Raw genomic sequence first — 14,365 nt, 5'->3', positions numbered from 1 at the left:
ACGTCGAACGTGGTTCGCGGTAAGCCCTCAGCCATCTTGCCGCCGGGCCTTACGATCGAAGGCATCGAAGCGTGCCGACAGTGCCGAGGCCGGGCCCGATGACTCTTGCAAGAGTCGTCTTCCGATTCACGAAAAATCTTTGTTTATTATATTGGTATGACTGATTAATAAAGCTTGTAGCTATGTTTATTATCTGTTGCTTAAATCTGTCTATACCTATATATTATTTTCATCTGTGGCACACAGCTGCGCTTTGCGTCTGCGCTACGCGCTCTCTCAGCGATCTTCGTCGAATCGCTCGAAGTTTTATATAAATATATTTTCGCTTTTGACTAATTTTTAGCTTGTTTTATGTGATCAAAATCTATTATTGACACGGCCGATATATATCATTGTGCTTTTGTAAAAAGCGGACGACGTAATTGGGTCAACATAATAAAGAAGTGGTTTGTTTAGCCCTGTGAGTCACTCGTCACATTGTTTATGAAACTCGTATAATGGCTTAGCAATGTTATCGTCGTCTAAATAGTTGTACAGTGATAGTGTACCGATCCCGATGGATACGCCGCCCGTTCCGAAGCCGAGGAGTGCATTTCTCCCACAAAATGATCCGCTCAAGCGACCAGTTCCCTTGCCGAGAACTAAAATCAGTGCAAACGACAGAGTTTCCGCCTCGGACATATTCAGATCCATAAGTTCAGTGTCTAAACAGATATCCGAGGATGTGGCGCTGAAAGTGAGCAGCTCAGCCAGGTCGGCCAACGAGAAGATAGAGAAATCCATTCAGGATGGGTCCAAGTTTGCTAAGGGTACGTTGGAGAAGACGCTCACCACGTCGCGGGCGATGCGGGACTCCGTCACCAAGTCCGTCATAGAAGGCACGAGGAGTGCAGGCATGAAACTGAGAAAAGTGAAAAAGACAGACTCTCTGGAGGAAACAGAAGACCAGCGCTGTGTCTCTATGCCAGTAGTGGATGTCAGTCTCTTTGACAACATACAGTTCCATTCACCACTATTAGAACAGAAGAGGTATAAGGCGGAGAATGAAAATGCCCAAGAATTGCCATCACTCAACCTGAACATGTCCCATTTTGATGATCTCTCACTATTTTCTACAAATTCAGACTCCAACACAGACACTGTTAGTAATTTCTCATATGACAGCCGAGAATCAGACCAAAACAACTATACCAATTTGGAGAATGAGCAGTTAACGTATGACACACCAAAACCTTCAAGAGCGAATAGTATAGTAAGCATAAAATCAGCACCCGAAGTTCCAGAAAGACGGAAGAAAAGAGAAAGCATAGAGGTCATGAGACAGAACTCTATGTACGAAAACTGGACACTGCCAAATAGTACCATCAGCACTCAGACAAGTACAAATTGTAACAAGACACAGAGACCGAGCAAAAGTACAATTTATGAGTTTGATCCACTCAACACCAGCAAACCTGCACCAAAATATGATGGAGTAAGCAATGAGTTAATACTACTAGAATCATTCTTAATAGGAGATACTTACGGTACTATTGTTACTACAGACAATTCAGATGAGACATTTGATTTCCGAGACAGTGAGTATTACAATCCTCCCACTCCCCCGGAGAGGTCAGACAGCCTGTTTCCTGAGACTGAGACGAAAGATGAAAAAGTCCCAATGGTAGACAAAGACAACAATTCCAACTGGTTTGTTAGTGATACTGACTCTTTGCCTAAAGCTGGAGAGAGATCTACCAGCACACATTCTGTTATGCAGAAATTCTCAAGCATGTTAAAATTTGACAATATGTTAAACAAATCTCCCAAAGCGGTCATTCCTAAAGTTGATACGATAGAAAGACCGCCAATAAACAGCTTGCCAGTGCAATTTTTCAGTGGTACGTTGACTAAAGTGGTGTCTGGTGGTGTTGAAGACTTGTTCAAGAACACGCAGAGCAGGTTTTGTGTGCTGTCGGAACAGAAATTGTTGTGTTATACGGATCCAACCAACCAAGTCTTGAAGGAGTCTTACCCATTGGACACAATCAACTCCTTGCAAGTTGTTTTGCCTCTGTCATCAAGGTAAGTCATTATTTGTGGTAGTATTGTGCTATATTTTCATATATTATACTTTTTATCATGTCCAATGATGGTGATATTTATTTTCATATTGGGATACCTGTCACGTTAAATATTGGTAGTAAGTTTTTGGCAGTTTGGCACATTAATTTAACAATAAAAATATGGTAAATACATAATTTTTCAATTATTTTTTTAAAGGAACCATGTTCTGTTGTGGACCGTCATTGGATACAGGTATAATAAGTAATAACTTTAAAACAACCTGTTGAGTGGTAGACCTGTTACTCAATAAATTGTGCATGACAAAATTTAATTGTGTACAGTCAGATGCATAGAGAGGTGAGGTGGACCCCCCCCCCCCCCCTCCCCCCGCATACAATCATACAATGAGCCCCGGGGTCACCTTTCTAGCTGGCTGTACATGAATATTTGAACTGAAAACGCTTATACTATCTCATGAGTCATGTGACCAAGGGGCGAAACCGAAAGGGATAGCGCAATACATTAGAAAGAGACAGCATGATCCGTCCCTGAATCGCTGTCAAACATCGGTTTTCTACGAAGTTTCTTTTCTGTACGGTAATGACTTGAATTTTGAATACTCTAAAATTAAAAAGTCGAAATGGCAAGTGCCATACATTAGAAAGGGGTAGCATGATTCATCCTTGAAACACTGTCAAACATTTTGTAGGAAGTTTCTTTTCTGTACGTAGTACTATTACTTATTCTGTGCCATGACTCCCACACAATGGCACGGACAGACAACCCATGTGCATGAATAAAAGCTTCTCGCTTTTGGTTATACATATATCAGTTCATTCCCCAGTAAATGTCATATCAACATCAAACTTCACTATCACTTCACTTCTTTTTTTCTTATTTAATAGCAGCACTCATCAGCACTGGAAATCGCCAACAAAATGCTGAGATGAGGCCATTTCGTGGCATTTTATTCATTTTATGTTATTCTTATATGTTGATTGATTGTGTGCTTATGAATAAAAAAAAAACTATTATATACTATTCTATCAATGTAATGTAAAATATGGGCTTTTTACATACATGTTTACGCGACAGTACGTATTGTTTTTACTTTAAAATACGAGATATGTTAAATATTATCCATAATATACTCAAAAGCAATGAAAATTATCCAATCAATATGGAAATTTGTATACAAAGTGACCCATTATCTATGCTCCGAAGTGAAGTAGCTACCTGGCTACACACTGATGACGCATTACTATTACATGCTTCTATTACTCATTAGATGTCTCATTAATACAGTGTTCTAAAGTAATTCGAACTATTGATTAGTCAGTTGTCAGTTATTTCATTTCATTATTATCTCTTAATTATGTATACTTACAATTCGATGTTTTGTGTTAATTGGCCTGTTTGATTAGCACAATTATTTTCCCTAAATTCCTTCCGGTATGACATAAACATAAATGATTAACAATAATAATATAGAGAGTTAACTTCCCTTTATCATCAAGGTAGCCGAATTTTCCGTGTACCTATGTATTTTTTTTTATGGAGGATAGGCAGGCGTTTGACCACGTTCACACCTGATGGTAAGTGATGATGCGGTCTACAGTGGAGCACGCTTACCTATGAGATACCTATTTACTCTAACCTTGACGAGATACAGATTGTACTCATGCGGAAACACAGACTCAGGGATTCCACTCCTTGGCAGCTCGCATAAGGAATGTTGAAGCGAGACGCTTCGAGCGTATTTGTGGAATACCTGCCATGAAGCGATGCCGAAGTGCCGATTGTCTGGTAGACCGATGGTAAATTGGGAACGGAGGAATGGGGTTGGCCGGTCGAAGTATTAATCAGATGGCGCCATCATAGCTTGCCCCGTCAATCCCTAGAATTGTGTCAAATTCTTGTTTTTTTTTGGAATTTTGTGACCTGGATTCCAGTAATTTAAGCCAAATCTCATAGAACAAAACTAGAGACAGGGGCAAGCTATGATGGCGCCATCTATGCAAACCTTTGACAGTTGCCAACCCCATTCCTCGGCACACTCAGAAATTTATCCTATAAAAGATCGTTAGACTGGCAATCTTGCGACGATGCCTTGTTGTGATTTTAAATACATATTCCAAACCTTTTATTTCCCGCATGTTTCATTGCGGATATAATTTAGTCCGTCGACTCCGTCGTATGCAGCGGCAAACAAAAGTTTATTCAATTAAATAAATAAATAAATATTATAGGACATCATTACACAAATTGACTAAGTCCCACAGTAAGCTCAATAAGGCTTGTGTTGAGGGTACTTAGACAACGATATATATAATATATAAATATTTAGAAAACACCCATGACTCAGGAACAAATATCCATGTTCATCACATAAATACATGCCCTTACCAGGATTTGAACCCGCGACCATTAGCTTCGTAGGCAGGGTCACTACCCACTAGGCCAAACCGGTCGTCTATTAAATCAATCAATTAGTCTATTCAATTAATTAATTAGGAGTATTACTGAAATGTTCTGCCGCCAAAGAGGTTTTGAGAAGTCTTCACTATGAAATCGATACATGAATGCGGTTTGTTTACAGAGGCCTATCGCGAAACGCAGAAATCGAAATTTCGTTATCTGGCTCTTTATCGCTTGAATATGCAACAGTGATAGGCCCTCAGTATGTGTTAGAAGTGTCCCTATTAACATCACGGACCATTCACCTGAGAGGCGTCATCATCTGAAATCGCGCAAGATGCTAGAGCATCATAAAAAACATGAAATTTTTCTTTATTAAAAATGGATCTTACTTTCCTATCACCAAAGTCAGCACGATAAGCATCTAGTACATGCTGGATATATCTGTCAGCACTGGTTCGCGATTTTCTTGAAAGCGTCCTCTTTAGCTGATCTAACGCTTCACAAAAAGTTTCAATTTTTATCATTCAATAAGTAAGCTTGCCCACCTAACATCAAGGTCTATTTCAGCACAACAAGCAACTCCTACATGCTCGAGCTATCAGTCAGCACCGGATCGCGATCTTCTAGAAAAGTCCTCTTCAGCTGCACCAGCGCGTCAGAACGAAGAAACTGGGCGCAGAAGATCGCAGAACATCTAGCTGGGGAGTTCCAAACAAAACACACGGCGGAGTTTACTAGGTGCGGCTGGTGTTATCTGAAGGTTAGTGCCGCTTTGCGAGTTTTTGTCAGCGTCTAGCGGAGCGGGCAGCGTCAAATCAATGAGGCGTCATAAGTTTGCATTTGTTTAATATGAACACTGCACGCTATGCTCTGCTCGAATGTCCACTCAGTTTCTACATTCACACGAGATCACACGGTAGTTTAGGGATCTAAATACAAGTTAAATAAATCCGAAGAAATAGTCAAACTAGTAGAAACCTACTTACTAAATACAAGCGGATAGAAAGCTATCGGCTTGTTGTTTTATTCAAGGCAAAATTAAAACTAAGCACCACTTAAATTTACGCGACTCTTGGTTTTAAATGTGTTTGTCAGTCTTTATTAGCATTATTCTTAGTAAATTAAAAACACAATATTAAAAATGACCTTGGTTTGCGGAAATTTGTGGCAATACAAATTGCAAGACTGTAATATTCATATAATACAAACAATGAACACGTATCCAAATCTTCAAATTATCTACGTTTATCATACATACTAGAAATAAAATTAAATATACTATCGTTCAAATAACCACCTTCATCTCTTATTACAAAGCCGAATTTAGTTCGACGCGACATTTCAGCGTAAGAGAAAGTACAAAACAAATACGACATCGTATTGAACATGTGCATAATAATTTTATGGCACTTATTGCGCGGTAATAAGCAATAAATTACCGTGATGGCCTACTGCTCCCAATGAGACGAACGGCACTTGTAACGGTTTCAATACTTTCAATGATTTTAAAGGACGTTTTTTGGCTATCACAAACATTTTCATTATTTGCATATAATGGCTTATAAATTTTATAATTAATAAAACGTTAATTATTTGACCTGACGTTTCCAACATGACATTACGTCCGTGGTCACAGGCTGACTGGTTGTCTCTCTGACCAGTCTGTCTGTGACCAGTGACCACGGACGGAATGATACGTTCGAAACGTCAGGCCAAATAATAAACGTAAGTACGCGATTAAGTCCCAAAGGTGACTAAAAGGTGGTTCAACTTATGTAATTTTACATGTGGTCGTACTTTAGCCTATTGTCATGATGCACAATGTAAGTCGGCACCGTTTGTTATAGTCTAGGCACACCCCTTGGATTATCTAATCTTGCGCTGTCGTCCTAACTGTTCCAAATGATATGATAACACATGCCGCGAGAGCTGTGATGTCGATAAAGGTTTTAACACCAGATCTGTCGATAAAACAGGTTTTAATTAGATATCTTAAGACTACAGGATAAATCCGAGCATGATCTGGTATATTTTTTATCAATTGTAAGTTTGAAGCTAAATATAAAAAATAATGTTCACACATAGACAAAAAACCCGACCTTTAAACCTTTCGTAATATACAGATCGTGTCATTCACGAAGACGCCTGCCTTGACTCGTATGTTATTAAAGATTAGATTTGACAAATCTGCGCGTCATCGTGGATGACATAAACCTGACTTAAATGCCTGTAATATACGGACAGACAGACGAGTATAACGAAATATAAGTAAAAAAAAAAAAGATCAATACTTTAACCCGATTACGGGCTTACATTTACGTTTACATTTTAAATAGTTGGCAATTGTTAATAAGTTAGTTGAAATGGAAGTGACGATTCTAAAAACTTATCGGATCGCTATCAAAAGGAGATTTAGGTAGAAATAGTAAATTATTGTCGAGACGGGGAATCCGTATTAGGCTTGAGTAGGTATTTTGTATGTTTTTGTCCGCAATTACTACAAAACTAGTGTCAACCGAAACTAAGGTACGATTTAGCTCTAGTTTAAGCCGAAACATGATTTTTATGCCGAAACCGAAACTTTGGCACGACCAAAAGGTTCGGCAGTTTTTTGGCCGATGCCTGACCTTCGGCCTAAACATGATTTTTTATACCGAAACTTTTCGAAAGTTCGGTAGGACACTATGTATACCAGACAAAGCTTCATTCACACACTATACCTACTTGTACGATAGCTCTTGTACGATAACCGTTCGTAGAACCGTCATTACGTTGTATTGGTCATTGTTTCAATAAGCAAATTTGTTTGTTGTTCTGTGAAGCAGTTGTCAATTGACTCGTCAAAGGGGTTACTTATTGAAATGATATCTGCTCGAATAATCTTATCTAGTGAGGATGTATTAAGTGCAGTGAGTATGCACTTTTGTCTCAGGCGATGTTGCTTAGTACGATTGTTCAATGGATCATACTAAGCTTATGTAATGTCCTAGCCAGTAGATCCTGGCTATCCCCCGAAAATGGGGAGGAAATGTCGGTTTCGGCGGTTCAGTTAGCACTCTATTTCTACCTACCTGGGGCCCATTTCTCGAACGGTATTAGACTAATATTATTAGTGTGTTTCCATGGCAACCTAGACTTGACAGTCCGTGGACTAATAATTATGGAAGGTAGAGGCAAGGAACAGAAACTCCTTAGGCAGAATTGTTGCAAAAGTGTCCAGCTGGCAGCTATAAATAATAGTTCCAAATCTCTCCAGAGTAGCGCTAGAGTAGCTAAGAACCTAGGCGTTATTGACGGAGTGAAGCGGGCTGTCTATGATTAGATGTTTTTCTCAAGTATTCTAGGTATTGTAGCGCCACCTATTTATGATTTTTTGTCGGACACTTTGGTATATGGAGATTTTGTTCCTTGCCTCTACCTTCCATACTAATAATATTAGCCTACCGTTCGAAAAATGGGCCCCTGTAGCTAGCAGGTTGTAACTATAGTAGAAAAAATATTAATTTAGTTGACTCCTAGGAAAATAAAAGAAAAGGTACTTAATGTGGGTTCTTAAAACTCAAGGGCCGAAGTTACAAAACGAAATGAATTTGAGATTTGTATAGCAGCAAACACCTAAAATATACCTGGCGTCCAAAAAATTAGGCAATAATTTATACCATAACGCGGTAATATCACCCAACACACTCGCAAACACGAGTTTGTTCCAATTCTGAATACCAGTACCTAAACTATTTCGTAGAACATTTTTTGCCGGTGTTTTTTTGCCAGATGGTTAACACTGTAGGTAGTGAAAGTAATGACTACAACTGAATGATATTGTATGACATCGCTGCGCTGTTTGTCTATTCGAGTGCGCTAACTGTTCTGAACCTTACAGTTACTCTGAAAACTAGTTAGTGAAACGCATAAATAATGAGTTATTTGCCATTTTTGAACCGACATTTAATGTATGTATGTAAACACTTTATTGTACATAAGGGACGGGTAAAGATACAATAAAAGGAAAAATAATAATGTTGGCGATGTACAAAGGCGAACTTATCCCTATAAGGGATCTCTTCCAGTTAACCTTTAATAGTGTACTAGTGAAATTATCTACTCTTAATAAATAAATATAGGACTTTATTACACAAATTGACTAATCCCCACAATACCTAAGCTCATGAAGACTTGTGTTGTGGGTACTCTGACAACGATCTATGTAGCAGGTAATAAACACTTAAATACATAAAAAACACCCATGACTCAGGAACAAATATCGGTGTTCATCACACAAATAAATGCCCTTACCGTCATCCAGAACCATCGGTTTCTAAGGGTCAAAACGATTTACGATACATACATTCTAGTATGAAAAACCAAGACTATGACGTCACAATGAATCGACCTCCTGTAATCTTTATTTGCATATTTTAAATTAAGAAAGCGCAAAAACGTTTGATCTTGTTTTTCAGTGTGTCATCGTCAAATTTGATTTCTCATTTCGCTGTGAAACAATTAAATTGATGTAGGTATAATTAGTACATTACTATAGACTATAAGATGCCGCAAAACGAAGAGGCCAAGGAGATATAAACAGATAGGGATACGCTGCCGGCAACCTGTTTGAGAGCGTTTCTAAATTTACAATGACATAAAAAAATTGTAGTACATTTGTTTTATTCGTAGGTTTACACAGCTAAAAACAAATTTCGAATCTACTACTATTTGCATAAACAAGATGAGAATCCTTGATAGAAAACGCCAATAAAAACTTAAATAACGTATGTATTTATGGAAACATTCTCGTGATTTTTAGTAGCATCATCCTGAAAAAAAAATCCTATTTGTTGTACGATTGTTTGAGATTGTTGTTTCTCTTTTACTCTTACTAAGACGTAATTAGAGTGACAGAGAAAAGTGCCCGCAATTGACGAACTTCGATTTTCGTAGTTATAGCCCAGGTCTCACCTTCAGTACGTAGCGGGTGTTGTAAAATGTAAATAACGATCCAATTGTAGAAATTACGTGGAGACCGCTCCCCGTACGTGGCTCTGATGAGTCAGTGTTGGGATTCCTGACGGGAGCAACATCCTCGTTATCCAGAGGACGTGTTCCAATTGCGCGCTGGTTTATGGGTCATCTACCAAACAGACTACCCACAGAACTTCATAAAGCGAATGCATGCTTCAATTAGGAACGTGATCACTCCAGACCACATCTCCAACAGTATGTTATTTTGTTTTTGTTTTTTTTTTTTTTATAATTCCATATTAATTTAAATTGTAAATGTTTTGAAAAGATGTGTCCCGCCGAGTTTCTTGCCGGTCCCATATTGGGATACCCTCCTACATAATATAATATAATCTTTATTTGACGTTCATAAGCTCATTGTAATATGCCTACTTGGAAAATAAACTATCTTTATCCAACACCAACATCAGACCACACCGAGGAGAATAAGGGGATTTCATCTATCAAAATTATATTATGAAAATATGATGTTTATTGACCGCATTGACCATGAACCTTATTATTATGAAATTATGTTTTATAATTGTATCACGCCACTCTTTTGTGATGAAATATCTACGCATGCCTACCCACGATGAATACAATAACTAACTTTGTTACTGCTATTACTATACCTACAAAGAGAATTTGAAATAGAGGTGTATTAAATTAATTTTTAACACGCAGAAACGTCTCCGAACGATGCTATTAAAGTCGCGTATTAGGTGTATTAAAGTCGCAGCGTTCTAAAAGTTTTAATCATGTGTCGAGAGATGGCAGTAAATTTATGTGGCTACAAAGTTATTTTTGACACCCCACCTCTATTTTAAATTTTCTTTACTACTGAGTACCTATAGCCTTACCACGAGTTGGCACTTGACGTGTACGTTAAGGATTGTGTAAACTCTTCTCAACAGTTCTCCCAAAACAGTTTTCTCTTTCTCTCCCCTCCATACCTACAGTATTAGTTTCGTTTGGCGTTTTCCATCAACACATGGTCCTCGAGAAAGATTTCAAGTTGCTGCCTGCTTCCTGTAGGGTGCACAATATTGTGTATTACGTACTTATTCCTATGTACTTCTACCCGCTTACAATCTGGAAGGATGTGTTGTTTCGAATGCAGTCAAGGTAATAAATATCGATATGGACAAAGTGACAAAAATATGCTCGCGCGGGCAGCTTTCTCGCGCAGAATCGCTATTGCGATACAGCGCGGGAATGCTGCCAGCGCGATGGGCACTCTGCCAAGAGGCCAAGGGTTGGAGGGTAGATTTTAGTTATATTAGTTTTTTTATAAGTAGTTATAATTCCTGTAACTTAAATTTAGTTTGTATATACATTATTTGATAATAAATCATTCACTCTATTTAAAGAAAAAAAAGGAGAGTGCATATCGCGCTACGGAGCGTTATGATTGGCACGTTGGCGAAGCACCCAGAGATGAGAGGAGACATGCGGAAATCAACCAATAGCATTAAAAGTGATCGTTTCGGGTTGAAATCGGGGTGAGGGCATTTATTAGTGCGATGTCCACGGACATTTGTTCCTGAATCTTGAGCGTGTTCTATGTATTTAAGTATTTATATATTATATATCGTTTGGAGAAGTAGAAGAGGGAGCTGGGAGGGGTACCCGGCGGACTATCTCTCGAGAAAATCCTGAAGAAAGGCCAGGTCAAGAGCACTCTAAGAATAAAAGAGGTATGTCAGGATCGTAGCAAGTGGAAATCACTCCTCCGGGAAATAGGCGTGATTATATGTATGTATGTATATATCGTTGGCTGAGTAGGTACCCACAACACAAGCCTTCCTACAAACATTGCGATTCACTCGCTCTTCTAAGAAACGCTAAACCTATAACTGAAATATAAATTGGATCCAATTTTTGCACGTTTTTAATGTTTATTTTCGTTATATTATTGTTATTGTTATTGCACAGCTCGGAATTTTAACAACGGGTTAAAGGCTATCACCGGTTTGGTTTCTGTGAGCATATATAATATATATGTGCGGAAAGAGAAGATTCTTAGATTGTATTGAATCTCTTATATTCCAAGACTCTTCTCTTTCCGCACAGACTCTACATAATACCTAAACGCGTTCAAAATTAATATGGAACAGCCATTTCAGTGCATTATTTCTTAAGTTTTTTTTAACCCGTCTTAAAGAAAAAGTGACGAAGGCTGAAATCAAACCAGCATCCTGTGCATCAGTGGCAGTTGCCTAGACCCACTAGACCACTCGGCCGCCGGGCCACGGCGGCATGAGTAGATTATTGCAAGTTCTTGCAATATGTTAAGACTTAAGAGGATACGGGAGCTGAGATTTAAATATTTTAGCTGAATATATCGGTCTCGTTAACACAAGCGGCTCCTAATACTAGTGTGATAAGAGCAACGTCAGGTTAGACGAAAAATCCTGCGTAAAAATCGCAAAAAAACGATGTTTCGTACTCGATTGTTTCCTCCTCCAAATGTATCGGAATTATCTATGTCGGACTGTTTTGCTTTTTAGGCTGATTGATGTCAGTTTTGAATGCCATGCTTCTCTCTGCGGCCTAGTAAATTTGGCCGTTTTTGCGAATATTTGAAGTGCACTAGCGCCTTAGGAAACAAATATATAAAAAAAAAATAGTCTGACACAGATATTAATAATAATAATCTGTATTGAAAAAAAATATTGCTCTAGCTTCAATAACCACAGAGGAAACAGTCGAGTACGTTTGTATGGAGAAATAACCACCCCTGTTGCCTCTAAGGTGTTACGGCGCCCTCTGGCCAAGGTTGAACATAATTATGATTCGTACCTCCTATCAGTTCAAAATATATATAGTGGTGTTTCTACTTGAAATAACACAAATTAAAGTATTTTCATACAAATTTTAATTCGTTTCCTAATAGCCTACTTTTTTTGATGAAGGTTCTAGTTTAGGTACCCACTATCAGCATTCAGTACCTATAGACCTTATCTGGTCGCAATATGGCTTTCAAATGCATACATGACGACCAAATAGCCTTGCGAAAAAATAATAAAAGATTTTTAATTACACGCTAGCATAATAATCTCCTAGACTGCTTATTTACTAGTTTTCCGATTCATTGATGTTGGTTTACGTTTACTTTTATAAATAATAATAATGTTTGGAGGGCCCATACCAATATCCTGGATTCGCCACTGTCCAGGACCATCGAATTCGCACAGATCTAGAATGACGCTTACGTTTAAAAATATTGAAGTGTGCAAAAGGGAAGCCATTACGTAAATGAACATTGCATGAGTGCGAAAGACTACAAATCAATAAACGTGTCCACTTTTCAGCTTCACAGCAGCCAACATCATCATAACTTAAGAGCTTTGCTCTTGTTGGTGGAGTAATCGCCAATCACTTCTTTCTTGTGCCAGTCTTTTAATTTCCTCATACGACGCATTATTTTTATTTGGCTAAGTAATTCTAGGCCTTCCTTCGCCTCTTGTCTCTTCAATCCTGCCTTCCAGGATGTTTAGGAAAAAGTTGTCATACCGTATCAGGTGTCCTACTCTTAACATCTTGCCTCTCCTATTTTATTTGTTATTGTATTTAATAAGCATCGCTTTTCTCCTATCATACTCAGAACCTCTTCATTCGCAGCAGCCGATAATAGCTAAACGTAAGGTTACCTAACGTAAGATTAGAAATACGTATTCAGGAGATACGGCGGGTGATTATATCTTGGAATATACTACAATAAAAGCAAATGATTTTCGAAATTTCTGTAGGGTTTTCAAAGATTGAAAAAAACAACGCAATTACATATTATTTCTCAATTCAAAGACACTTAACTACATTCCGATTTCATCTTTGGTTTCGCAGGCACTCACTGCCGACTAAGTCAGACAATTCGTCAGAATGTAAACATTAGATCCTAGCAAAAAAATAACTCACAAACATTATGTACGGAATCATGAAGGCCAAGAATCGAAACCCGTTCACAGTGGCTGCATATTATTCGCGCATTGTACCTATCAATAGTGGGTCCAGGTATAACTAGGTCAACCAATCGCTGCATCTCTACCGAAAGGCCTTATGCACGTGCTGTTGCAACGGTTTTATGCGTTGGATTCGTAGAATGCGCTCGCGACTGTGGGTGAACTGCACTTGTAAAGACATTTCACCTTTGGTTAGGCGCTTTATCATCGTGTGTGATGCCAGAATTGTACATTGTGTATTAAGGGCGGTGAAAAAGAATTTATTACCAACCTTAGCGAAGGCTTAATTAACACGAATTCATATTTTCTGTACCGCCCGTGACACACACCATGTTTTTCATCACACTTGTTGTCACATCACAGAAAAAAAGGGGAATGAATAAATAAAATGTGTGGCTAGTTTCGGACGTGCATTTCAGCCCTAGGTCAAAATGTAGGTTTACGGACCGCATCGCCTAGCAAGTGTGATGAAATAGTACACTACGATACCAGTGCGAAAAGTAGAAATGAAGGCACGAATTATATAATTATATATTTTACAACGTTTTACAGTACATATGGCCCTTTAATTTTTTGACATATGCACGTATATAGTGCTAGTTACCGCTTTAGGGTGGTCAAGTAGCACCATATGTACTGTGAAAATACATTACAGCCCAGGTCGAAATTTAGGATTTACAGACCGCATAGCGTAAGGACGTGAAACAGCACTTTTTACGAGGAAGTGTGATTAAAATTATGTTTCTTACCCGTTAAGCCTTCTAGAACGAGATCACAACAATCCTTCCAACGCATATCTGCGTCTACAGATGTGCAAGATGCGGAAAGTTTCAAAAAAGTTGGATAACTTCACGGAAATTTCAGTAAAATTTCACAGGAATAAAGGAAAGTTTCAGTTTTGAATTGAAATATTTAGATTCTCATCCCAAATCTTGTAC

The 14,365-nt window shown here is 38.4% G+C and overlaps 1 protein-coding gene across 1 annotated transcript in view; it reads left to right on the top strand.

The window, feature by feature from the left end:
• The first annotated feature begins 239 nt into the window (after nt 1-239).
• LOC133520384 (arf-GAP with Rho-GAP domain, ANK repeat and PH domain-containing protein 2) overlaps nt 240-14,365 on the top strand; it is a 38,251-nt gene continuing 24,125 nt past the window's right edge. Inside the window, exons 1-2 of the mRNA XM_061854807.1 lie at nt 240-2,064; nt 5,035-5,227. Coding sequence (XP_061710791.1) covers nt 557-2,064; nt 5,035-5,227 — 1,701 coding nt within the window. The 5' untranslated portion in view covers nt 240-556. The remainder of the gene's footprint in view (nt 2,065-5,034; nt 5,228-14,365) is intronic.

This window comes from Cydia pomonella, chromosome 1 (genome assembly GCF_033807575.1).
Source record: "Cydia pomonella isolate Wapato2018A chromosome 1, ilCydPomo1, whole genome shotgun sequence".
In the NCBI taxonomy this organism is placed as follows: Eukaryota; Metazoa; Arthropoda; class Insecta; order Lepidoptera; family Tortricidae; genus Cydia; species Cydia pomonella.
Note: the sequence above shows the minus strand (reverse complement) of the source record. Positions and strands in the feature narration are given on the sequence as shown.